At 35.9% G+C, this 27909-nt stretch overlaps 1 protein-coding gene across 1 annotated transcript; it reads left to right on the top strand.

Moving 5' to 3' along the window:
* On the top strand, nt 1–27546 carry LOC128236747 (sushi, von Willebrand factor type A, EGF and pentraxin domain-containing protein 1-like). Its single transcript, XM_052951838.1, has 16 exons — nt 1–104; nt 4508–4684; nt 8113–8289; nt 8490–8666; nt 8775–8951; nt 9341–9517; nt 10244–10411; nt 11310–11441; nt 16179–16313; nt 16661–16786; nt 18374–18504; nt 18803–19141; nt 20003–20201; nt 26244–26410; nt 26950–27062; nt 27180–27546. The coding sequence occupies exons 1-16, from the start codon at nt 35–37 to the stop codon at nt 27427–27429; spliced, it is 2715 nt and encodes a 904-aa protein (XP_052807798.1). The 5' UTR covers nt 1–34; the 3' UTR covers nt 27430–27546.
* The last annotated feature ends 363 nt before the right edge of the window (nt 27547–27909 follow it).

Here is a 27909-nt window from a genome sequence, read left to right as displayed (position 1 = left end):
AGACCATGGTTCCATCAAAGAACCTACACGAACGATGATGACGCCAACACCGCCATCCATTTTAGCGCCGACTCATTCAACGACAAACTCATCTTCTAACACAGGTAGATATCACTCTTGTCAACTAAAAGGTATTTTTGTATACAAGTATTTAACACCGGTATAAGTTATAATATTATAGTCGAAAAATATAGAAGATTTTTGTTGATTTCAATGTCAGATAGTATTTTTTACGAGTACCATAGAAACACATATTTTTAGGAGTGAAATATATAACGATCTTTCACTGAATTCAACAAATGTCCGTTTCTTTTATCCTTATTTTTGGAGTTTTATTAGTACTTTTTTTCTTAATACTCCCAGTTTGACCGCCCCTTACGCAATATTATAGCTGATGACGTAGCTGTCAAACTATAATTGGCAATTTCTTCTGATTCAAAAGTGAGTAGCTACAATGAATTCTAAAATTATTTCTTAAAGTTGATATTTTCACTCCTTGGTTTGCGTGATCACCTTTTTTATTTCAACAAGAATCTACTCTATCTATGTACTATTTTGCAGTAACCACTTGAAACTTGGAATAAGGCTACACCAAATTAATGTTTAGTTCCTCAGATTTTTGCGAAAAAAATTGGAGCGAGCGTGCGAAAAAAATACATTTTGTCAGTTTTCATAAAACCAGAAGCAAGCGAAGAGCAAATAAAACACCTTTTTCTTATAATCAATATAAATAAGAAAGAATGTTCATTTAATAAGCCCATAAACTTATTTGAATGCAATCTTGAACTGAATCGCTGGTGACGTATCTGTTTGGTACCATGTTGTCAATGACAAACTTTCATAAACAAGGAGGATATAACTTTTCCACACGGTAGGTTTATAACGTTCACGCCACAAGCTTCGTGTTATCGTTCAATAACTAGTTAATTACTTATCTTAATATTTAGCCTAATGTTCGCTGATGGTGTGGCTTTAATGGGGGTCACAATAGCTGGACATCAAAGACAGTTGCAGTTGCTCCAAGAATTATGCTCAGACCATTTTTAACTGTGGACACTCAAAACTTAAAGTTAAAGTCTTCAAGAACGGGGGACGCCCATCACAGAACGCGAATATGAGGGCATTTATATCTATAAGACCATCCTTTCTATACGTCGGAGTAGCATTTTCTTCCTCACTATAATTGAACTACATGTCAAAAGATGCCAGTGTTAAAGGCAATAGGGCATAAAACAGTATTTCGCTTCCATGAACAAATGTGGTCAATTACCAATGACACATCTTTTCATGTCTTTTTTTTCTTTAAAGTGTTACCCATTTTGAAATAATGATGTGAAATTTGGGGTTTTAAATCAAAAGAAAAAACATCGAACGTGTTCAAAGTTATGAATGCGAAATATATTTGCGTTCAGATGGAAATTCACCAAACGCGTTGTTATTTGGCGATAGTGGGCGTTATCTACTAGTATTAGATTCATATGTAAAATGCGTTGCTGATTGAAAGTCTTAAATATTCCAGACGCAAGCTACTTGAAAAAAATATTACAACTACCTGTTGATCACTTATTATCAGTAACCGGTAAATTGGGCCACTGAACTACAACGATAAATGAAAATGAAGATGATTGGATTAACAAAGGTGCATCCCAACCAAAACATTTCATTAACAACTTTACACAATGTTTTAGTATGTGCAACTATGGAGAGTAACTGTTGGACAGTCCCTCATACTGGAACTGGACTGGACATTGCGAAGTTGGTAAATTAAAACAGCTTGAAACAGAACATCATTTTATACTTAAGTTCATTTTTTGAACTCGAATTGGCCAAGCTCGATGTCATTTAAAATGACATTTAAAATATCAGCTGTTCCTTTTCACAAGAGTTAAATCCTTAATGTTGCATGAAATGCTTTATATTTTAAATGTAAAATCATAGAACGACAGATAAAAGAAATCCATCCATAGCTACGCATTATCAAATATGACGTCCCGTCAAAAATGATCCCGGAGTCCGAATGAATATTCATGCATCGAAAAGGCAGTAAAATCATCAAAACATATATTGAAGTTCCTACTCGTATAAGGACAATTCGCTATTATTATACCTCACTTATTTATTATTATACCTCACTTATTCTCTATGTTAAATTCCCTATACCCGAGCGGTCAATATTTTTTTATTATTATACCTCACTTATTAATTATTATACCTCACTTATTCTCTAGTTAAATTCCCTTTATCCGAGCGGTCAATATTTTTATAATATTGCCCGGTAATGTTGACTGGCAAAGTAATATCACATGCGCAGAAAAGATGCGCGTGCGTTTTAGAATTTTTAATGGCCGCATTAATAATAAGAGCTGATGCCCGCACAATAAATAAAATTGCATAACAAAACCGTTAAAGTTATCGACTATGATTTGAAAAAAAAAAATAGTATTTTTGTCCGGACATCAGAGGCAGTGGAAACTGAATTCTTAACATTTTGCCTCTCATACGGAGGCCGATGGAAATACATTAGTTGAGTGTATAAAGATTCCAAAAGTACAAAAAGGTCTAAAAATAGGCATTTTTTGGTTTCCACAGGCTGAGGTGGTAAGCGCTTATTTAAATGTGTTGTTAATCTAGTTACAACTGGTGTTTGCATTATTTCTAAACGACATTTGCAACAAAATGACAGCTAATACCTGGTAATGTAAACAAACAATGATTACAGAATAAATTGATTAAATTTGAAAGTTGTGTAATGGTAAAAATCTTATATGTGTATATAAATGTAACTGTTCGGTATAATAAAATTAATATTGCATGGCTTCCAGTGTGACAGTACATATTGTCAACATTCGGGAAAATACTGTTACCCTCGGTTTTGCCATGAACATTCCCCTGAGATAATAGAGTTGCTGCACTCGAGCTGGAAGGTTTTGTAAATGATTGGCTATTGTCCAGATAATGACAATTTCAATAGGGACCATGTTCTTGTCCTTATGTTGCTGTTTAGCTGCAGTCGACATTTACCTAGAATCTGACTGCCAGTTAAGTGAATTCCGTTCAAGTTTCCAAATTTTTAGGGCTTTTCGCAATCTTATATTTATGTATTTTGGTGGAACCCCAGAAATCCATTGTGAGAAGTTAATGACTGAGCTTGTTTGTGGCTAGCTGTAATATTATCAATAAAGCACTAAGTCTTGTTGTTTCCAATTAGTTTGTTAAGAAACATGCGAAGTGATATTGCTAATTCGCTCATGTGTAATACAGAAAATTACGTGATGGTTATTTTAAACAGGGCACCCGGCATAGCATGTTATGTACTTTGAAGGCAATACAAGAAGTTGTTCATTTTTGGATAGAAATATTATTAAAATGCATCACATCATTATAAAGGTAGCGTAACACTTTTTAAAAGGTTAATTAATTAAATTTCCTCTCAATTTTGTCTCCACAACTTTCCTTTTTCGAATAGGGAACGGAAGCGGCATAATTGAGAAAAGTTGTTATAGCTATAAAGTTATTTCCGCCAGTGTACATGCAGAACTCCTTAACGTCCGATTATAAAACTGTATGCAGCAATAGCTGTGCTCTATATCTGCTTTAAAGTGATCTTGGAACTTGACGTCTTATAATTAAGAATTTGCAACCTATCATTTTGAGAGCAGGTATAAATTTGTTTGCATAATTGCTGAGCTCGAAATAGTGTTGAGGATATTGAGTTCGTCCATCAATTTTATATTGAATTTATTGTTATGACTTAGCTATGAACTGACCATTAGTTTTAAATGCTCTTGGTATGTTGTCTTTGGGTAAAACAAAATCCCCGACATATTCTATATTATATGTGTTTCTTATCTAACTATTCCCATTTCACAATAAACGGATGGGTTTGTAACTGACTCTTCCATCGATAATACTCCGTTTGACTGTTATTGTGTGCAGGTAAAACATTTTGCATACGAGAAGACACAAAAATATACCAATTGTATAAAATACATACTTATGAAAATGTACTTATGTTTTAGTACTCCCTTAAGTAAATTCTTTGAATAAATGTTAATATGTATTTTGTATGATTTGGTCATTTGGGAGTTCAGTCACAAAATGTTCTGTGACGATTGATCCGTGTCTCCAATAGATTTCGCTCACGTAGCATGGTATCGTCGTTATACAGTCAGTAAAAATGACAAAATATATCCATCAGCAGACATGTTCAATAATTCATTCCAAGACGACGGGCACAGACACATAAGAAAAGTAAGCTCAGATGTGTTATTTCGCCAGGTTGTATTTCGTCTTTGTGTTGTTTGTAACTTCCGTGGATTGGATTTAATACCAAGCCGTCGAATTTCCTTTTTGAAATGTATGGCCATTAACAGTTCCCCTGTTAAGATACTCATAAGAACACACAATACGTTTCTTCTTGCATGACCCAGATATTTTAACTTAACAAGTTCAGATATCCGTATAATATAATCAATATGAAATTAGTACTTTCCTATTAATTAATAAGACTGCGGCCCTCCAATGATGCCAGACCATGCGATCGCGTCAACAATCAATGGGACCGTGTACCAGTCCTTTGTGGAGTTTACCTGTGAGGAAGGATACACTCTACAAGGAGATAATATATCAAAGTGTTTGGAAAGTGGAAAGTGGAAAGCGTTCAATCTTAGTTGTTCAATAAATGGTACGTTTGCTTCATATTCCTCCCTTTCTTAGTAAAGTTATAAAGTAACTGTCATGTCTAGAATTTCCAATAGTTCATAAACAGTATAAAGCTTGTTCTTCCACATTTGCTTTAAAGAGTGCGGACTTCCAACACTGCCAGAGCATGCAGCTGAACCACAAACCAATGGGACTGTATTCCAGTCAGTTGCTGAGTTTAGTTGTGATCCTGGATATACCATTTACGGAGACAATGCATCTCAATGTTTAGCAAGTGGCGAGTGGGAGCGGTTTAATTTTAGTTGTTTAATAAATAGTATACATACTACTTTTTTATTTCGGATAACGGATGAAATATTATCATCCCTAGAACTGTCTATATTTCATGACTTGTATGAATTATGTAATTCTACATTGCCTTCATAGATTGCAGCTTTCCCAAGTTGCCAGACAATGCGATCGTAAATAAAACCAATGGGACCGAATATAAGTCTTTTGCTGAGTTTAGCTGCAATACCGGATACACCCTTACTGGTGAAAACAGTTCGCAGTGTTTGGAGAATGGAGAGTGGGAGGCAATTAACTTTACTTGTACAATAAATGGTAACAACTTTACTTAATTTTAGTTCTCGCGGTCGTATTGTTTCTAAAACGACCAATATGGCAATACCAATTAAAAAGCCCTTTCAATTCTTTTTCATAGACTGCGGTGATCCAAATGTGCCAGACCAAGTGGGGGTAGTGACAACCAACGGGACAGTATATCAGTCCATTGCTGAGTTTAACTGTTCTACAGGATACACCCTACATGGTGACAACAACACTCGGTGTTTGGAAAGTGGACAGTGGGAGAGATTCATTATTAATTGTTCAATTAATGGTAATCTAAATTGGAAATCATATTAATAATGTTTTATTTTTTTATTTTTGTGTGGAATACGTTTTTTAAACTAATGGCCATGTTTTTATATATGCCATGTGAAGAGAGGCTCGCCTTGATCATCTTCATGTATTTATTGATACATTGAATTTTCAATTATATTGCGTTACATAAACGCATTATCAACAATACATGTGAAACGACAGGAGCAGCCCTGATAGCTAACACATTTACGAATACGTGTTTAAGAGCACCTATCATACACTGAACGGAATGTACAAACAACACGAACAGACCAAATCGAATTATATTCATCAATCTTTGTTGCGATCACCTCATTTAACGGTCAGCCAAACAGGTTTAATCTTGTTCATAAGTATCCACCCTCACACCTTAAAAAATTAAAATCAAAGTGTATATGATCACGCTGTAAAAAAGGAAGACATCGCAAACGGAAACTACAGTCAGATTAAGTTTTAGAAGATACATAAGAACTGGGACGATGGCATACACAGCTAGCAATGCCAACAAAAGAAGGACATGTCAAGTCTGTTACACTGCTTAAGATGAACTTCAATTCCCTTTGGAATGTGCATCGAAAAGCGTATTTAAGAGGATGTTCGTTTGTTTTGCGCATGTCTGATATCACGGAATTTCTTGCTGTTGTTTTTTTAATTAATGAGATTATTTTTTTACACAAGCTTTCATGCAATAAGACACTTTCATTCAGATGTAACATACAACAATTAACCATATTTATGATATTGTACCATGTTTGAGTGTGTTGCTTTATTTCCTTCTGCACATAATTTCCATATAGGAACGGTAACATGTAAGGACGGCCGTTCTCTAAATACCGTGATATCTTACGACCGTTTTTACCCACACCACACGACACATATTGAAAGATTAGCTACAACTAAATAAATGACCTGGCAATTAAATTTGTACGCAAGATAACATATATGTTTAGTACTTCACGACTACCTACATTTACATCATAAATGGGAATAAAGATGGAAAGAAGCCATTAGTCTGACCTTCACTGTCATGTGTGGAAAATAAAATATAAAAACACATGTGAGTAGTCACATCCAAATTGATGTTTTTTGCACTGACCGTTATCATGAAACACATGGAACAAAACAATACCGTCTCAATCACAACCCTCGTTATGAAACTTATAATCTCAATAGTTCGGGTAGTGGGCCGGTATCCGTTACTTAAACCAATTATACCTGGTTAATTAATACACAGATCCTATTTATTCGAACGAAAAAACATTTAATTTACATAGGAACATTATTACTTTAATAATGTTATTCTCTAATACATTGCATCTTCTCGAATTTAAATATAAACATTTTCAAATAATTGCTTTGTCTGATGTATAATATGGGTTGTATGATTTGTATTATTGTATAAGATACCGGAAATGTTAGTTTGTTAATATAAGAATGATGAAACTATAAATATATCGTGGTCTTTAGGTTTATAATGCAATACATTTATGTACGTGTTTTGGATATATAGCGGCACTAATACTGTCTCGCTATATAGCTAGCATGCAAAGAACCCCGGTCGAGTCTCCGCCGGCAGAGTGAGGAGTCGTGGGATTTATCCCTACCAGATACACGAGGCGTATTCCTGTAGTTTGTCACATCTGGCGCCCAACTTAAATAACAAACTATGTACAATAAGCCACAAGGTCAAGAAAATTGACATTAACTCTTAAGTTCGACAAAGAATTTCAAACTTGGAGGAGGTGTGTGTAACCTGGTATTTGATTCATAGAGGCACTTATACTGTTTTGCTTGAAGAGCGCGTGGTCTTGAAATCGATCCTAACCAGATGCACGAAGCATATTAATAGTGTTTGTCACACAGTCCATTCTTTCTATGAAAGGTGTACTTTCGGATTTGTTTCATAGACTGCGGCCAACCACTGTTGCCTGAACACACGCATGTATCTACAACCAACGGAAGCGTATATCAGTCCATTGCTGAGTTTAGCTGTGATAGAGGATATACCCTTCGTGGCGACAACAGTTCCAAGTGTTTGTCAAGTGGTCAGTGGGACGTAGTCAACCTTAGTTGTTCAATAAATGGTATGTTTGATTATTTTACTCTTCGAAAACAGTAAGTGCAAAATGATACGAATGACATTCTTAATTAAATTTACTTTTTAACAAGTTTTATTTTTAGCTATGGGTGTTTAATATAATATATAATGCAAATATAGTATCAACAATGATGTAACATATGCGGATTCTTTTTATTGAAATTATTATTGCATAGTACAGAGATAGCCGTAGATACCAAGAGAAATGGCATCGCTTGGAAAACGTTTTTTTGGCAAAAAAATACAACAATATCATTATTTTAAAATACATTTTCTTTAGTAAATGTGGAGATTGTGCTTTTACAATTAGTTCGTGTAAAGATTTTTTCATTAACCAGCCACACTAAGCATCGTACGTGACTTCATATAACCCATATTTCTATTATTTAGGTTTTGATGTCCGTATTGTATAACAAAATAAAGCATGTATTTTAACATTTCTTTTATAGACTGCGGTCAACCAAAGATACCCGACCATGCCCTTAAACTTACAACCAATGGAACAGTGTTTCAGTCATTTGCGTCGTTTAGCTGTGACACAGGATACAAACTTTATGGAGATAATCATTCTCAGTGTTTGGAGGATGGCCAGTGGGAGCCATTCAACTTTAACTGTTCGAAAAATGGTAATGCTACCTTAAATTATATATAATTCTCTGTGTTTGGCAAATGGCGAATGGGGAGAGTTTAAACTTTATTGTTCAATCAATGGTAAATTTACTTTATACAAAGCATTACTACTTTTATTCTGATTTATACTATGTTAATATAGTGTCTTTAAAATGCAATTTATACATAACAATTGAGAAGTTCATATGTTTCATAGACTGTGGTCATCCAACGCTACCAGAGCATGCAAGAGTAGACACTTCCAATGAGACAGTATATCAGTCCATTGCTATGTTTAGCTGTGATGCAGGATACACCCTTCATGGCGACAATACTTCTCGTTGTTTGGAAAGTAGTCAATGGGAGGGGTTCAACTTTACTTGTTCAATAAAGAGTATGTGTACTTCATATGACTTTTTGATGCGTTATTTTTATTTCTTCAACATATTTCCCTAACTCATAATTCATCACCAGTTCAGGGGTACTTAAACACTTCTTATAGATTGTGGCTCTCCAAAATTGCCAGACTATGCGGCCCCGGCAAACCACAACGGAACGATATATCAGTCTTTTGTTCAGTTTAGCTGTGTTAGAGGATATACCCTCCATGGAGATAACAGTTCTCAGTGTTTGGAAAGTGGCCAGTGGAAAAGATTCAACTTTAGCTGTATAATAAATGGTAAAGTTGTGTTATATGTGTTTGGTGTTATATAAGCTTTAAGAAACCTGTCATGGATGTAATAAATGATATTATGCCTAAAGGGTTCGAATGTGGTATTAACAAGTATTATGTGTCGATTTGAGGGAAATAAAGCTGGTAACTTAGTTGACTATTAAAGGGGTTTCTAATATTTGAAATAGAAATAATAAAGAATACTGCCTGCAAAAGTAACCTGATGTTAAGGCTTATGTGGTCTTTGTCGATCGCATTAATATACTAATACTAGTTTCATATCGTTAGCAAAGCATGCCAGCTTAAAATATTCCAATCCTCAACCATCCCTATGACGGTGAGATTAACAATGTACTGGCTGTGCGTACGTCTAACCACCCGTTCCTTCTTTACAGATTGTGGATCAACTGTACATATAAGTAACGGTCAAACCAACTTTTCAAATGGTTCAACGTTTTTGTCAGAAATTTCGTTCCAGTGTGATACAGGTTATGACTTGATCGGAAACGACACATCGGTGTGTACAGCTGACAAAACTTGGCAACCACCCTTGCCCATTTGTAAAATTAAAGGTAAGTGAATGTTACAGTGAAATACGAGTGTTTTGAAAGTGTTAGAAACTACAAACGCCCCTTAATTAATGTGAAATACACACCGACTACTAATAAAAAATAGAAACAAAAAGAATAAGTCTGGTAGCTTATAATTTATTTTTGAATACACCTGGATCAGGGAATAGTAATCATCAAACCAAATACTAAACGCTAAAGACAATCGCCTTTAACAAACATAAAAAAATCACCATATGTATCTGGTAATCGACTTGGCGCGGTCAGTTTAAATTAATTGAAGATTTCACTGGGTAAATAAAGTAGTTCAGTTTTAACAAATAAATCCGCGGACATTTGTATAACGATATATATTGCCAAGTCATACAACAATGTCATAATGGCAAGGTCTAATAGTAAGGTAAAAATTCATATTCCCAAACTGCCTGAAAAAAGGGTCCAGATGTTGTTTTTCTTTGCTTAAGTTTGTAACGCATGATTTCAGAAAAGGCTTATCCGAACGAAACGTCAATCCTTAGTCGGAATATATGTTTGTGGATAATGTTAAAAGTATTCGTAGACCAATGTTGTAGTAATATGATATATTTACCGGATATTTACCGGATACTGTTCGATTTATTGCACTCATTGTAACAATAGCATTGTTTCGAAGTATGAATTACAAATATCTCTGCAACATTTGTTTAATTTTATCATTTCTATACAAAAATCGCTACCGTGTAAAAACAGATTGCGGTCAACCCCCTGCCCTGGAGAACGGCAGTGTAAATGTCACGTCTACAACTTTTAACCACAGCGTCATTTACTTGTGCCACCCTGGCTATACAACAGAGAACGCTACAAGGATCAGCTGTACATCGGAGGGAGTCTGGGATAAGAGTCAACCGACGTGCACAGGTAGTAAATTCGGGGTTTCGATAATAATCTGAAAAGTAACGCTTTTCACATTCTGCAGAAGTGATGTGATCAGTTAAAGGCGCGCAGTAAAGGTTGTTGCAGATTTTTTTATTGATATTTGTTTTAGTTTGAATGCATATTTATTAATTATGTTGAACTCATTTGACTGGCGTTGGGAGTAGTTCAAGGCTGTCGACTTAATATCGTACAGATAGAATATGGTTGATCTATTGGTATATGACAATCGTAGGACTCTTCGATTATAGACAACATTTTCGGTCGCGAAACACCTTGGCACGTATTCACTAATGTCCTGAATCCTGATTTGAGACTTAGAAAACCTTAATTTTAGTTTTGTTGTAAAAATGTTATTATAGGAGCAAAGATGGTAAAAATGATGTATGTGTTACAAATAATCTGTTATACCATCAGGCAAACGCCAAAGTAATTTATATAGTAGATATTTTGAAACATTTAAGAATCCAGTTGTCTGGGCCTGGGTGTGAAACTCAGAATCAAGACGTTAGTCTGTACGGACTCTGAATTTCGTGCGTTGACAGACGAGTGTCCTTCGACTGTCCAGCATTTTTGTAAAATATCTGCTTTACACCTCACGTGCGACGTCTGTGAACGGGTTTTTGTACGAACAAAACAAATAACATGTGTAAAGTATATCCCAACTCAATCCATACCTTCTGTACATCACACGAATTAACACGTTGTATCAGTAGTGGCTTTGAAGAGAACGTGTTATGCATTAATAACGTTTTTGAGGTCGTTTCAATCCGTATAATCTTAAAATGCTTGAAGCTCTAACTTGGTCTATAACAGGTCTTTGGAGATGGTTTCGACCTTTAAAAGGTGTATTAACATCTTTTTTTTTGTACTTTCGGCAAAGATGTGGACGAATGTTCGGGAAGTAACGAGTGTCACTACGGCGCCAAATGCACCAACCTGATTGGTACCTACGAGTGCACTTGTGCAGAAGGTTATACAGACCCGGACGGAAACAGAGGACGGCGTTGTAAAGGTAAATTCAGTCAAGTTTTTGGCTTTACTGATCAAAGCAGGTAAATGTTTCGATACAAAAATCAAGAAGCATTTCTATTCGTTAACTATAGTAATCGATCAGTTATCATGCCAAAATAGCGTTTTGTGTAATTGATATGTAAACTTGTAAAAGTGGCATGTTATAATCCCCAATTAATATGTTGACATGCTGAGTCTGTTAGACGTCTTGTTTACAGAGCTTTTTGTCTTGATATCATTTCGTGGTATCTTGTCGAAATTTCGTTATGGTGTGGATTTAATTATTTAAAACATGTATGAAATGAAATGTTTAAATCAAAAGCTGGAAGTATCAGTTTGACATGGAGAGTCACATTGCTCTTTATATTATAATAAACATTAAAACTTTTATCACTCCTCTATCAAAACCGACTCTTTCTCAAATATAGGTACAGTTATATCAGTAAGAGATTGTGGAACCATTTCTTGTTTATAATTATAAACATAATAAGGATGTTTCCGAGACCGTAACAACCCTATGACAATAAACTTGAACATTTCAAGTAATACAACAAAATTAATAAGCACACACCTATTATATCGTTGAATTCGAACACTTTCGCGAAACCCGTTTTTAAAAAACATATTACTGTGGAGCACACAGTCGCCGCTTTGTCCGTCCCTCCTACACACCCTTGTACAGAAAATACGTTAAAGCTACAGATTATATTGAACAAAAACTTATACATATGGATTGCAATAAGTGGAAGTTGACTGCACAAGAACCATTATCTTCTCATGCATGATTAGTTATTTTTTTAATTTATCTCCCCTTTACCTTACCGTTTGGAAGTCGGTGCTTGTCAGGACAATATCTTAAATCAAAGCGCTTAAAGTGTTGAATGACTTTCGGCCGGCAACGCTTATTGGGTATAGTCCAGCAATTGTAAAGCATCATTATTAACATAAACATATGATGATAGTATATGCTCGTTCCTAATTTCCTTCGCGAAAACCTTTCGAGTTTAATGTCGATGCTCATTGAGATCATGAAGTATAAGTCACTTGAAAAGTCGAATACGCCAAATAGCTACTTATAAGGTATGGAGTAATTCACAATATTATACAAAACCTTATATGAAGCTTTCGATTCATAAACAATGCACTGCCACGGATAAAGCATTTAGGATTTCTTTAGTAAGATCTACTCTACAGTTCAACTTTGACTTAAGCATATTTAATTTACTACAAGGGTATGCCAGCGAAAGCAAATGCATACCAACAAAATGCATCTGCCGATGCGATTTCCGAGAAACGGTTATAAATGTCTAAAAACGATAAAGGGGTTTAAATTAATATTTTAATAAAGAAAAATCAATACTAGGAAGTACGTTGCACAAGAACTATTATCATGATTTACAAAACTGTTTAGTTAACTCCCCTTAACCTGATATTTTTCGGAAATATGTTTTTGCTCGGGTCATATCTTGAAAAATAGTATAGGCATTAAAATGATACCTGAAATATAGATATATGGCAATGAAATAAAGTGCAGTGCAAAAGTACCGAAACCTGCCCTGAAAAATGTTTTAGTGATCTTCCCCTTACTAATATTTCTAAAATGTTTTTGCCCGGGCCATATCATACAAAATACTACAGGGATTAAAATGAAACTTGACATTTACATAGATGGCACTAGAAGAAAGTGTAATACCCCAAAACTTTATTTGGCCATATACTTTTAAGTAAATGAAATGATATGAAGCTTAAGTTATAGATGAGTAATGAGAGGAAGTGCACTATACAGAAAAATAGTTATGTCATGTATATTGTTTAGGTTGTCTCCTCTTCTCTTTCCTTTGCCTCATATTTTTCGATAAAAAGATCATACCTCAAATGTACATATATGGCAATAAGAGGAAGTGCAGTACTGAATAACCATAAGCCTATCCTGCATATAAATACAGTTTTCTCCCACCTCAGATAAATAGATCCAAAAACTAAACCATGTCAGAAATTCTTATTTTGCCTACGGGCAAAGATAAAACAAGTACCCGTATGGAACTCCTTTCGTTTGAATGGTCATCACATTTTAATTACCTCCCTTGTTGAAGACTGTCGTCTGTAGCATCAGAGAAACCTTGCCTTGTGGTAATTTTTAGACTGCTAATTAAATATTTCTCGTTTCAAATGTTACCATTAAAATGTTTTCACGCACCTTTAAAGAAATAATGCTTCACTCTCATTGGAACCATTTAAAGACCGATTTGACTATTTACATAATCTTAATCACTGCGCGCATATCCATGACAACCTGGAATTATCAGATATCCATACGCATTTATTTTCACTGCGCACAAAATATTTCAAGCAAAAAAATACATTTTTACTTAATTTTGTTTAACTGAGGTGGGAGAAAAAGCACATACCATAGCCGCTCGTGTAAACTTCGTTTTCGATTGAAAAAGACGATTGAAAATTAGGAGTTCAAAGTGATGCATCATTTGATCTCTTTATGCTCCTACATACAAAATTCGAAGCTGCCATAATATAGACCTTCGCAAACGATTTCTAATCAAGACGGCGTGCTTTAGAAGTTAGCAAACTTTTGATTGAACCTAGCATAATTGAAAATAAGTCATTATGTTATGTCACGCGTGTGGCGTTATTATAAATAATGCCGTATAACATGTGCTATTTCCATGCAATTTTTCGCCTGATATTAGAACTAATTTTTAGGATACGCTTTCAGAAAACTTTCCTAACGACATAGAAATGGGCTTTTATATCATAAAAAGTATCTAACATAGAATGCCAGTATGTCTCTAAAAAGGTATTTATTTAGTTTATAGTTTTTCTGCGTACCTACATTTTTACCAAAAAGAGCATTATAATTCAATAAATTTACATTATAAAACCCGATTTGTTTGAAAAATAGTTAGTGAATGTTAAATATGTTTTTGTTTTAATACTGTTAAGTCCATTGGTTGTTTGTTGTTGTTTTTAAATAGGTACTTGTCCGGTCCGTGTTTTGAAAAGTTCTTTATGGATTGAAATGAAATTTAAAATAAAGGTAGGTCGCAATAAAAGTTTAATTTCAACACTGCGCTTACTTTTGCATGTTTTGTTAAAATATCATCTTGCGTATAATAATGCTATTACAACTGTTCACCTTCTACCAGCACATTGAATAACAACTTTTCTCTTTTCGTAATTATTCGTACAAATAGCTGCTTTGGGAGCATCGACCGCTTCCAGCGAAACACTCGTGTAAATCATTTTATCGTTTTCATGTGTTAACAAATAAGTCATCGGCGATAACAGTCATGATAACATAATAGCTTGAAAAGACACATAAATAGCAAAACACTACCTTTATACGTTTTCTTAATGACGAAATCTACTAAAGTACTTACGAATGTCCACACATAGCTAAGCAAAATCAGACAGTTTCCAAAATGGATATCAGCTACGAGATTATTTAATGAATGCAATTAGCTCTGCTAGAACAATGTCATGTACCTGTGAGTTAGTATGTGCCTGTTCAATATCTGAATCACTTGGGCAGAATTCAGAACAGCCACTCGCACTCACGATCCTGTTGGCAAAATTCGGAACAGCCACTCTCAATCACATCCAATGAGTTAATCCTGTGGGCAGAATTCAGAACAGCCACTCTCACTCACATCCAATGAGATAATCCTGTGGGCAGAATTCAGAACAGCCACTCTCAATCACATCCAATGAGTTAATCCTGTGGGCAGAATTCAGAACAGCCACTCTCACTCACGTGGTAAAACAAGGGAGACACTCAAGTGATCACAAGAGTGAAACAAGGATGACATTCAAGGGATAATAAGAGTGAAACAAGGGGAAATACACTTGAGTAATCACTATAGTGGAACAAGGGGAGAATCTCAAGTAATCACTAGAGTTGAACAAGGGAGACACTCAAGTGATCACTATAGTGGAAAAAGGGGAGAGACTCAACTAATCACATAAGGGAAACAAGGATGATATTCAAGTGATCATAAGAGTGAAACAAGGGGAGAATCTCGAGTAATCAGTAGAGTTGAACAAGAGAGACACTCAAGTGATCACTAAAGTGGAATTAGGGGAGACATTTAAGTGGACACTTTAGTGAAACAAGAGAGACACTCAAGTGATCACTATAGTGAAACAAGGGTAGACGTTTAAGTGATCACTATAGTGGAATTAGGGGAGGCATTTAAATGATCACTATAGTGGAACAAGGGGAGAGACTCAAGATATCATTAGAGTGGAACAAGGATGACATTCAAGTGATTATTTTTTGAACAAGGGAGACACTCAAGTAATCATTAGAGTTAAATAAGGTGAGACACTCAAGTGATCACTAGAGTTGAACCAGGGAGACACTCAAATGATCATTAGAGTAGAACAGGATGACTTTCAAGGAATAATAAGAGTGGAAAAGGAGGAAATACACTCAAGTTATCACTATAGTGGAACAAGGGGAGACATTCAAGTGATCACTAGAATCAAAGGGAGACACTCAAGTGGCCATAAGAGTGGAACAAGGGAGACACTCAAATGACCATTAGTGTGGAACAAGGATGACATTCAAGTGATAATTACAGTGGAATAAGGGGAAATATAACTTTTTTCTTTCACTGGATCGTGCTTAGGTCATGTTCAGATCAATATAAATACTAGCCTAGTTGATTTACTAGTATGGTCGTAATTGTATATCAAATAAATATGTTCATTATTTCTGCAGATATTGACGAGTGTGCTTTTGTCGGGGATTTCTTCTGTAAGAGTAACTGGAACCAGACTCGCTGGTGTACTAACACAGATGGCAGCTACTACTGTAGCTGTAACCGGGGATGGACGGGCAGAAAATGCGAGAATGGTCAGTTGAAATCGGACGAATCATGTTCTGTTGTTTCTGCCAATGCTTTCTGCTCATGGCCTATCGTCTTCATATGTTCTAAAATGAGAAAGGTGAACGTGAGCTAGTACGTTGTGTTTTAACGGGTCCCATTTCTTCGGCTTTACTCTTTCAACTGCAAAAGAGTATTGTTAAAGGTTAACATGTACCACGGAGACACAGTTCTGCATTGGTTTCGAAACATGATTAAGCATATTATGTATAATAGTTATCAATGTACTAGGATAAAAAGTATATCATATTTAAGCTTTGTAAGATTTTGAGATAGATATGTTAATTCTAACGTAAATTTTATTTTAAAAACACAGATGTTTATGAATGCGACGGTGGAAATCCATGTGGTCAGAATGCGGATTGCACCAACACAGTCGGGTCTTATAACTGCAGCTGTCGACCAGGATATCCGCAAGGAAACCCTTTCCATGGATGTTATAGTGAGTGTTATTTGTGATACAAATACAGTAAATGTCATTTAAATAAAATTAAATTAAAGACTTAATCCTTTCTGTATAGTTCACTACAAAAGTTTACGGTTTTGTACAATAATGAGGGGTTTAAATGTTGTATAATAATTTACATGGCTGGGGTATTACGAGAAAAGTTCAATATATCCTTCGACAGCGTTCACCTGAGTCATATTGTTAGTATTAAAGATATATTGGATCCGAAAAAGACGGTTGTTTCGAAGCACAAAATACATGTATGAAAATTGCAGTCTCTGTTTTATTGACTGCTAAATGTCAATGTCCCCTGGGTTAATCGGACTTACATTTACAAGAGAAGAAGACAGTTAATTCAAGGAAACATAACTCAATGTATATACATTCATTTGAAATAGGCCAACATGACACGTGTCAAATTCATAGAATTAAATAGCTTACGTATACAAATAAAAAAATTGTCTTTAAACAAGAATATTTGTATCAAAATAGCAACTGTATATATAAATAATATATATTGATACACATTATATATAATAAATGAATTAAACTATAAACTAGTATATTTGTATCATAAAAAACAACAGTATCTATAGAATTTGATAAACATATTATAAATGACACATGACTTATGCACTTTGTCTTATATATGATATCCATGCTCTGAATAACTAAACGAATTTAATGTTAAATGTTTAATAATGTTATAAACTTCTTGCAATATAACTTACATAATGCATAATTCCGTGATGATTTTGAAATATTTTGCCTTAACTATTCTGTCAACATAATGCAATAACATAACCATGCTAAATACTGCGAATGCACCATCTTTCTGGAATTACATACATGACTAACCTTAATGTCTTTGTGCCATTCTCACCCCACGAAAAGGCGAAAACGAAAAATTAGCAGGGTTTATAGGGTAAAGCTTTGTCGATATTAGTATTGTTTTGGGTATCAAATTTAATGCATGACTGTATTTTAGCAACATTTCAAAAAGATGAAAGCACGCATATTTTCTTCTTACAAGATATCTGTACTTGAACATATATTTCCTTATTTCAAATGCATTAAATATATACAGCTAAACTAATATGTGATGCATTTTCAGACATAAAAACTGTCTTAAACATGCTTGGTCTCTTCCTATAATATTTCTTAATGTATTTACATCGTATGTTTTGTACAAAAGACATCCAAATAACACTAGGTGGTACTCATCTTCTAACTAATTGCATGCTGTACATAAGCGATCATCTCTAGAAATGTTTGTCCAGCTTCCGGTCTTAACTGAGAGCCGGTGTGATGATAGTCGTAATTTAGTTAATGCTTTTTTATATTTATTAATGTTAACATTCTTCAAATATGCCTGTAACTCAAAATGTGCAATCACATAAAAAGACGCTCTGGATGAGTGCTCTTATCTGTTGTAACATTTTTTGGTAAAGATATCCTTAACTCGACGCTGATACATGTGTTTGTATTGCCAACCCCATGGACAATCCAGACTTCATGAAAACCATTATTATACAACATGTTTTTATCATTTACTGCCCGTTTGTTTTTTCTATCGTTAAGGTCCTGTACTGCTCACATTTAACTCAAAGGCCGAGATAGATGGTGTACGCGGAGACAACGAGATACTCCCTCCTGTAAACATCCCCGGTGGCAGGTTCCCCTACCTCGGACAATACTTTGATCTTTTCAGGGTATCCTTCTCGCCAATCCAGACCTTTATCTCAATTTATTCAGTTATAGTATAACTCTTAGCATTACGTTTCAATTGCACACAAGTCTCTTAAACACGGTTAATGTCCGCCCTTCAGTAATTGTTCTGTTGTGCTTAAACGTTTGGCTTTCGAAATCACAATTTTATTTATTTTTAATTCTGAGAATCAAGCAAGGGTAGTCATTTTGCTCTTTTACCCGACAACACAAATGCTTAGCTGTCTTTTTTTAACTCATTTAAGATACAAAATTTATATGAATGTGATGTTGTTTTTCCAGCCAAGTTTAAACGGATTTCTAGCACTTAACTATCCACCGCTATATGAAGCCTACGGCGCGGAGAATTCTACACTGTGGGCCCGATATGTCGATAATCATGTGGTAATTGCCCCTCTCTGGACAAACCTCGACTCAAGGAATATTACCGGCGCAGGTGTATGGGTCCATATGTTTTCCAACAGCACTGGAAATAGGAGTGACATCCTCAAAATACAAGAGCATGTTCGGAAATATCCAAACAACAGCGAGTTCAATGCGAGCGTCGCATTTGCCGTGACTTGGAAACATGTCACCATACATTCACCATTCATGCCCGGATACAGACTCTACGAGCACCAGGTTTGTATTTTCCCGACATTTATAATCCAGATCCTGATATTGATTCACAAATACATTATAGGGCGATTACGGCGGGGACATCAGTTTCCATGAACGATAAGGACATGCTCGGTCACTTTCGGGACAAGTTCGGAAATTGTTGCCGCCATTTAATCTATTTTATCTTCAGTTCAAAAGCAAGTATAATTGCATGCATATACATACATCGTGCGTTAGTGTTTTGCTACAGATTATATATTTGAATTCCATGCAGTAACCTGGGTACCATGGCAATGAGAAAGCAAGTCTTAAAATATCGCTGTGTCCAATACCATTAAGCCGGGAGCTAAGATAATCATAAGTGCTTCATATAACAGGCGTGTGTATGGATATGCATGTATTCACCTATCGAACCAAATCCAACAGTTCACTGATAATGTACAATGATAAAACTCAATACACGTCATTTACACGCTTATGTTTGGAAAGTTTTAGGTCAAGTTGGCATTTTCACTTAAAACTCCAATGCTGTTAATCCAATTCAATTCACAGTTCACACAGTTGTTAAGGACAATCAAACAATTAGGTTCGATGCAGACGATTGTGGTAACGGACGGACTGTACACATACCTACTCTTTTAATATCGGTGTTTTCAGAACCTGTCGATGCAGGCGATTGTGGTAACGGACAGGCTGTACACATACCTACTCTTTTAATGTCGGTGTTTTCAGAACCTGTCGATGCAGGCGATTGTAATAACGGACAGGCTGTACACATACCTACTCTTTTAATGTCGGTGTTTTCAGAACCTGTCGATGCAGGCGATTGTGTTAACGGACGGACTGTACACATATCTACTCTTTTAATGTCGGTGTTTTCAGAACCTGTCCATGCAGGCGATTGTGGTTACTGACGGCCTGTACACATACCTTCTATTCAACTACGATCAGGAGGAGTTCAGCATCAAACCCGACAGATACACGCCAGTAGCCGCCGGATACACTTTCCCTGGAGACTTTACCGGAAAGATTCTCGCTAACAGATCCAATTTCAACGACCTTAAGACAGGTTCAAACTTAGGTCAGAAACATTTTGAACTTAATAATTATGTTAGCTTAAGCATTTTCTTTCCTATTTTCTGCTCATCAATTTTGTCAAAACAGTGAACCAGTATGTGTAAACCACGTGATAAATTGCGTCATAAATGCTACGTCGGAAGGCAATATTTTGATTTGAAAAAAGACTTTAAACAAAGATATCTTCACTATTTCTTTACCTGAAACAAAACACAGTCTACGCAGCTTACGGAGCCCTGCCTTAGATATTTTACCAGATTTTGATTAAGAGTTTAGTTTCTTTAAACACTTCGACAAACCTTTTCGCATACGGCCATCATACGGAGCACTGTCAAAACATTATTTTGGAAACAGGTTTGTCGAAGTGTTTGATGAAACAAATGACATTATCAAATTTCGGAAATAAAACAAATGCGGGGCTCTTTAAACGGCATAGACTGCCCTTTGTTTCATTTAAAATGGTATTGTAAAAGAAACATTATCTTTGACTTAAGACTTGATTTTATGCAAAATGTTGCCTTCCGACGTAGCATAAATTTATCGCGTGGTATACACACACTGTGAATTGCACAGTGGGATAGTTAGAATGAGGACATTATTAACAAAACACTAGTTACTTTGGTCAGGCACTGATTTACCATACATTCACTGGCTTTCTTTATCCAAGTGATATTATAAAGTGACATATCGTCTGCCTTTTTTGTGTGTAAATCATTGCCATCGTTGTAACGCGATTAGGCAACGGTAGTGCGTTTACTTTGCTTGTGTTGTTCATATGATGTAATAAAGTGGCGGAGCACCTGTCACCAGAATCATTTATTTACTTGCGTTTTTCGATTAATGTAGTTAAGCGACGGAACATCTGTCACCAGAGTATATAATTTGCTTGCGTTTTTCGGGTGATGTAGTTAAGTGACGGAGCATCTGACACCAGAGTTTTTAATACGCTTGCCTTTTTCGGGTCATGTAGTTAAGCGACGGAGCATCTGTAACCAGAGTCCTTTATTTACTTGCATTTTTCAGGTAATGTAGTTTAGAGACGGAGCATTTATCTCACCCTTGGGGAAATCGAGATATTCAAGATGGCCAAAAGGTTTTACCAAAATCAACAAATGAATTACTTTTGTATCAATGCTTTGATTCTTGTGTTATGGTTCCTGAATATAAAACGATGAATTCTAAGATATTTCACACCATATTAAGGCCACTATGGCGTCCAAAATGGCCGCCAAAACAAAACAAATCTGTCTTATGTCATATTTTGTTGCAAATACTAGTATCTTGTATTGTTTTAATATTAACAATACGTGTGTGCAATAGCTACCTTAAATATTATTATTTAGTCACATATTTACTAAGATGGCGTCCAAAATGGCCGCCATAACAATCTTAAATGAACACAGAGTAAATAAAACGTTCACAACTGTTAACGTATGTATAAAAAATCTATGGCATTTTTCTTCATTTAAATTAACAGTATTTAATATGGTATGAATTGATATATTTGTCACATAGCCCAACTGTTTAAGCGTAGTTAGAGATTATTGTTTTTCAACAGTTTTATTTGACAGTTGCAAAACATTGTACAAGACATCAGCGCATGGTTGTAACGACATCGAAGAGTGTTGCATGGACTGTGACTCACAAGAACACTTTATCATTTTAAGAACATTATCAGGGGCTACTTTTCCCTACATTAATCAGGCATCAACTCCATATTTCGTAAATAGAAGAGGCAATATCAAGCGTTAAGCACGCAAAGAAATATGGAATCATGGACATGGCTACTAAATGCAGACCCCAGTCATTGTCTCTTATATGTAAAGCATCATGATTAGCACCGTAACACAGTTTATCCATAATTTGCATGTTTTAATTTCGGACGACATCACTGCAATAATCTCATTAAGGTCACTTGTGTTGTCTATATTTCTACTTGAGAATGTTCCACCTAGAAGTTCTTCTGATATTATACGTATGGCTCGTATATTTTATGGAAACTTTTTTCCCGATAACATCTTTAAAACCCAACCGAATGTAGATTCCAAAATTTCTACAAAACCGCTCTCCCTTCCATTTGAGTTCCCACGCTTCCTACACAACTCATAAGCGTATGCACTCCACCCCCCCCCCCACACACACACACACCCAAACGTAGAAAAACATCGGTGTACGGATCTGGCTTTGACCATGTGTTACTCTGTACAGTTGTAAATCTCCCGTACATACTGTGTACTCTTGACCGCACCTGGTGGCAATAAGCTAGGGTTGTTTTAAAGCTGCTTTTATTGTACCTGGATCAGATGGAGATTTTCAATAAGTGACAAGTATATACTGCTTTGTTGTTGTCTTCTTGTATGCTTTGCTCGTCTTGTTTACTTTGCTATTTCTTCTACTACCTTCAAGGGCATTTCTTTCTTTAATGATGCTTCAACTGGCACGTCAGCCTTCTTTGGTAAGTTATAATGTTCGTTGATTCATAATCAATTGTGTTTGTCATTTTACTCTTGTCAACACGTCGTATCACGTTGCCATCGTTTCCATTATTTTCTTCGGAAATAGTTTGTGTCACAAGCAATGCAAGAGATAGTTGTTGAAATTTTCCCATTTTGTTCAGATATTCCCGCATCAAAATTATCCACAACCATCTAAACTCATTCTTCTGAGCAATCTGATATTCCCTGAAGAGTATGGTTATAGTAGCTGCCACTGCTGCTGATTGAATCGCAATACCTCGTCATAGGCAAAGGTAACCCCAAAGCTGTTCATTTGGTTTACTAGTGCCTTTGGATTTCGCATTATAACACCATAACACTCCAATCTGAAGTGGAGTTGGAAAATTACTGTCACGATGCTTCCAATCAGATATGCTGCCAGAGCGTCATAGAGTTTCGTAGACACTTGGGATAAAAGTTTCATTACCGTTGGACTCAACTGATTTTCAATTGTTTGTTTTTGCAAACGTATGTTATACATTTGTCAGTCGTACTCGATATCTTTGCTTGCGCGATGTTTTACTTCTTTTAATTGCTATCTATCAGATCTATATCTGATTAATCGTTGTCGTTGACAACTTTCAACAATGCCGGGGTGCTTCCTTTAAATACGACTATACATGCAAAACCAGGGGCTATTAAAACTAGCAGATCGTCATCAAATCGTTCAATCAACAAAGCTATAATATGTCTTTGGGGCAGTATAACACCTCCTTCAGCCTTATACTTTTTAAAGAGTTCAATTGTAGTCAACACAGTAGAAGGATTCTCTAACATCAACCCACAAAGATATTCAAATGCCTAATCAACATATGTCTTCATTGACAGGCCCTGTAGACGAACTTGATTAAGCAGAGTTAAAAGAAATTGGGTGACATAAATTTAGCCTTAAAGTCTACATGATATATTGTTTAAATCAGCAAATTATATAAGTAATCATTGTAAAGCAAAGAACTTTAATAAACGGCTTTCCCTCTTGAAAGAAACTGTAAACAAAAGCAAATAAAACTTATTATTTTTTATCATTTTACAATATTTCCGTGGCCATATTGGACGCCATATTGGTCCTGTTATTGCTGAATTTGTTATATATGTAATATATGAAATAATGCGTCAAGTAATTATTATCTAAATTTGTCTTAAAAAATGCCTTTTTATACAGGTGTGTACAAAATTTATTAAATTGATGTATTCGGATGGCCATCAAGATTGTTATGGCGGCCGTTTTGGAAAACCATCTTGGTAAATATGTGACTATATATTATAATTTGCAATAGATATTGCACATAATTATGTTTTGTAAATATTAAAACAATCCAAAATGATGAATATTTGCAACAAAATATAACGAATTAGACAGTATTGTTTTGTTGTGGCGGGCATATTGGTGTGGCGGGCATATTGGTGCCATGGTGGCCTAAATATGGGGTTGAGTATTTTAAAATTTATTGTTTTATATTCAGAAACCACAAGAGTATTTGATTTGCATTAGAATCAAATCATGGACACGAAAGCAAAAGTCAATTGTTGATTTTGGTAAAATTCTGAATATCTCGATTTACCCAATGAAGGCGCAAGGCCATCAAACGGATTTCATAACTAGGAGGTCTAAACTACTTAAAAAGCTAAAAACATTTTCTAGATACTCCGATGCAAGGTTCAGCCAAAAACAGCCATTTGGCTGCTGGACTATATATAATAAAGCCACGGCCCACCTGTCACCAGAGTATTTCATTCGTTTGCTTTATGGGGTAATGTAGTTAAGCGACGGAGCACCTGTCACCAGAAGTATTAGTTTGCATGCGTTTTCGGGTAATGAAATTAAGGTGGAACGCGACTATGAATTTTTTTTCGAATTACTGTCTGAAAATTGGTATACGAATAGAAGAGCATATGCCCAATTAGGGACTGTTTTTACTTTTTCAATATTCGGAACGGTTTTGAAACTATGACTCCTCAAAATATACCACTGACGTCAATTTTGAGACGTCTCTCATATTTTTGCGTTCCAGCTACAATAACCGATAGTTTCACCAATTCTTCGTTTACCGTTAAGAAATTTAAACCTCAAGTGCGTCTTGTAAAAACGTTCACGCTCATATATTTTTCTTTCTATTGTTTTACGTTATTTACTTAAAATTCGTCTTAAACGTCATTTTTCGCGGGAAAAAACGGCGACGTGTTTTGCTGAAAAAAGTGCGCCTTTCTTTAATTCTTGAAAAAACTGCTCGTTTAATTTTTGATTTTTTTAAATATATGTATTCAATGTTTTATTACAAATCGCCTGATATCAAAAAAAAGGATACCTCACCGACTTCGTTTTTGCGAAAAGTAAAAACAGTCCCAAACTGGGCATATGCTCTTCTATTCGTATACCAATTTTCAGACAGTAACTCGAAAAAAAAATCATAGTCGCGTTCCACCTTAAGCGGCGGAGCCGCATGTCATTTCAGTATTTATTTTGCTTGTGTTTTTCAGGTAATGTAGTTAAGCGGCGGAGCATTTTTCTCAAGAGTAATTAATTTGCATACGTTTTTCGGGTAATGTAGATAAGCGATGGAGACACCTGTCACCAGAGTTATTAATTTGCTTGCGTTTTTCGAATTATGTAGTTAAGCAGCAGAGCATCTGTCAGCATCGTATTTAATTTGCTTTCGTTTTTCAGGTACTGAAGTTAGGCGACCGGGCACCTTTCACCAGTCAATTTAATTTGCTGGCGTTTTTCGGGGACTGTAGTAAAGTGATGGGGCCCGTGTCACCAATGTATTTAATTTGCTTGCGTCGTTCGAATAATGTAGTAAAGCGACGGGGCATATGTCGCTTGTGTTTTTAAGTTGCTTTCGTTTTATCAGGTAATCTGAGACTCGTGATAATTGTGTCTACATGTGTATTAACTTTGTTTGGTTTTTCAAGTAAAGTGACCCGGCATCTGTCATCTCATGCGTCCAATGTCTTGCGTTTTTCAGGTAATATAGTAAAGCAATTCGATATAGCATTCAAATAGAATGAATAATAATCGGGACGAAGCCTCGACCTTTACCAATCGACAGTTCTCGAACGATTGCCTGCTCATTCGATCGCAGTTTTAATGTATATCAAGCCTGTGTGTTGTCAAATTTGCTTGCCCTTTGTTCAAGTATTGTAGTATGAGCAGCCCGGTGCGTGTTTACACGTGCATGTGTGTGCATTTGTAAGGTTTATACTGTAGCAAAGTGCTCCAGTATTCACTTTTCTTGCGTTGTGGATTAATGAAGGTCAACTAACCGAACACAGGTTTTTTGTCTGTTAACCCGGTATGTAGAAAAGCGACTAGGTACATCATGTTTTCTTGTTTGCTTAATATGCTTGCATTTTCAAAGTACATGTAATGTAGTTAAGCAGGTATATCGCTTCCATGTTCCATCTTCCATTTGCGTTTTCAGTGCAATGTTGTTAAGCGATCCGACCCGGGGGTCCTGTACATTTACTCCGTTTGAGATTTCAGGGTTATGTAGTTAAGCGACACGCCCCGTTTTTTCCTGTACATTTAGCCTGATTGCGTTTCCTTTCAGGTAATCTGACGGGCCAGTGGGTCCACAACGTAACCAAAATTACTCAGAATATGTGGGATGAAGTGAGATGCCGAAAGTTTCACGAAAACGAGGCGCTCCGGAATTGGACGCGGGAACAGCAGGTCAACGCCTACCCCTGTCCCTGCTATGAGCAAGACATGAAAGAGGTTGGGCTCTCCGGAATCTTACTTTGTTTTGTGTGTTAGTGTTAATCAAAGGGGCATTCAGGGGCGTATCTAGGCCTAAAAAAACTTGTAGCCCCGATGGTTCTATGTGAGTTTGGGGACTTTTATATGTGCTTTACACACACTTAATTATATTTGCAATGATTCCAATAAAATCAAGCAATACACTCTGTACGTAATTTAATAAACACCAACCTTTACTTAAAATAAAACAAACTTTTGTGTTCTTCAAAGTGTTTGAGCAGCTTTTAGTTTTTATTGCATCTTTGGGTTATTTAAATTTTGTCATTTTAAAAAAAAAAAGTTGTAGGCCCCGGCATATAAGGCCTATATGTAGCTACGCCACTGGCATATTTTATTTCGTTTACCTTTTTGTTTTCTTCTTAGTTCGTATATATGTAATATACATATACATACATCTTCTAGATTGCCACTATGAAAAAAATCGTTGAGAAAATTGCAAGCTTTCTGAGACTGATTAATGAAGCACGACTGCTACATTGACATCTATTTCAATCCAGGACTACACGTTCAAACAGAACAACTCCATACACCCAAACATTGACCAGTATACCAACTGCTACGAGTCGTGGTTCTTCAATCCATATGAGATCAGGCAACGGTGCTGCTACAGGTAAACATCTTGGAAATCTAAATAACATTTGATCATCTCATATTTTCATATTTGATGAGTTATATGTTGCTTTAAGTAACATGCGCGTATGTATGCATGTAAACATTGGTTTTCCAGGTTTGGTGCGCTCGCTTCCAAATATCCAGGCGGTATAGGGGCCGAGTACCAGAACAAAACACTAAACGATGTTTTGGAGACCGGTTTTCGGCAGTGCTGCTCTGCAACGAACAGCCGGCGGTACTGTCACCTCTACTATGACATCAACCCGCCGGACGACTGCTCCAGTTGGTCCCCCGACGACGAGCCGACGGACGGTGTTGTCGGGAAGACAATAAAAACAGTGACTTCCTTCTTGGGCTTTGATTAGAAAATATACTTTGCCACTGTCACTCTGCCATTGTTTATGATTCATTGTATGCAAATTATTGTGTAAATAGTTGCCCGTTTGACATAACCTTCTGGGCCATTGTGATTGCGTTACCAGATCCATAATAATCAGGTTGACAAGTTGAAAGGATTTAAATATGGAGACCTGTATGCAACCAGAATATCATTTAATTTACAAGCAACAAGCAACATGTAAGAGAAAGGTGATATGTGGAGAACCCGGGTCAGAAATACCCAACATAAGAACGGATCAATACCAAAACAGCCGGTTTCAAAAAGGTCCACTTTTTAAAAAACCCAAATCTTCCGTTTAAATTTATATTTATGATAGAGGCACCTTGATACTAAATACATACTGCTGCAACAGAGGCAATATAGAATGGTGTACATGTACAAGTGGCCAGGAGTGCTTTTTCCACTAAACGTTGAAAAGCTCTCTGTGGACACGATGAGGTATGTA

This window comes from Mya arenaria, chromosome 6 (assembly GCF_026914265.1).
Source record: "Mya arenaria isolate MELC-2E11 chromosome 6, ASM2691426v1".
Taxonomy (NCBI): domain Eukaryota; kingdom Metazoa; phylum Mollusca; class Bivalvia; order Myida; family Myidae; genus Mya; species Mya arenaria.
This window is presented reverse-complemented; position numbering and strand designations above follow the sequence as displayed.

Coding starts and splice junctions, on each gene's coding strand:
- LOC128236747 (XM_052951838.1), top strand. CDS start 35: ATGATGACGCCAACACCGCCATCCATTTTAGCGCCGACTCATTCAACG. Junction 16,314..16,660: donor GGGCAGAAAATGCGAGAATG/GTCAGTTGAAAT, acceptor TTAAAAACACAG/ATGTTTATGAATGCGACGGT. Junction 16,787..18,373: donor CCCTTTCCATGGATGTTATA/GTGAGTGTTATT, acceptor TCTATCGTTAAG/GTCCTGTACTGCTCACATTT.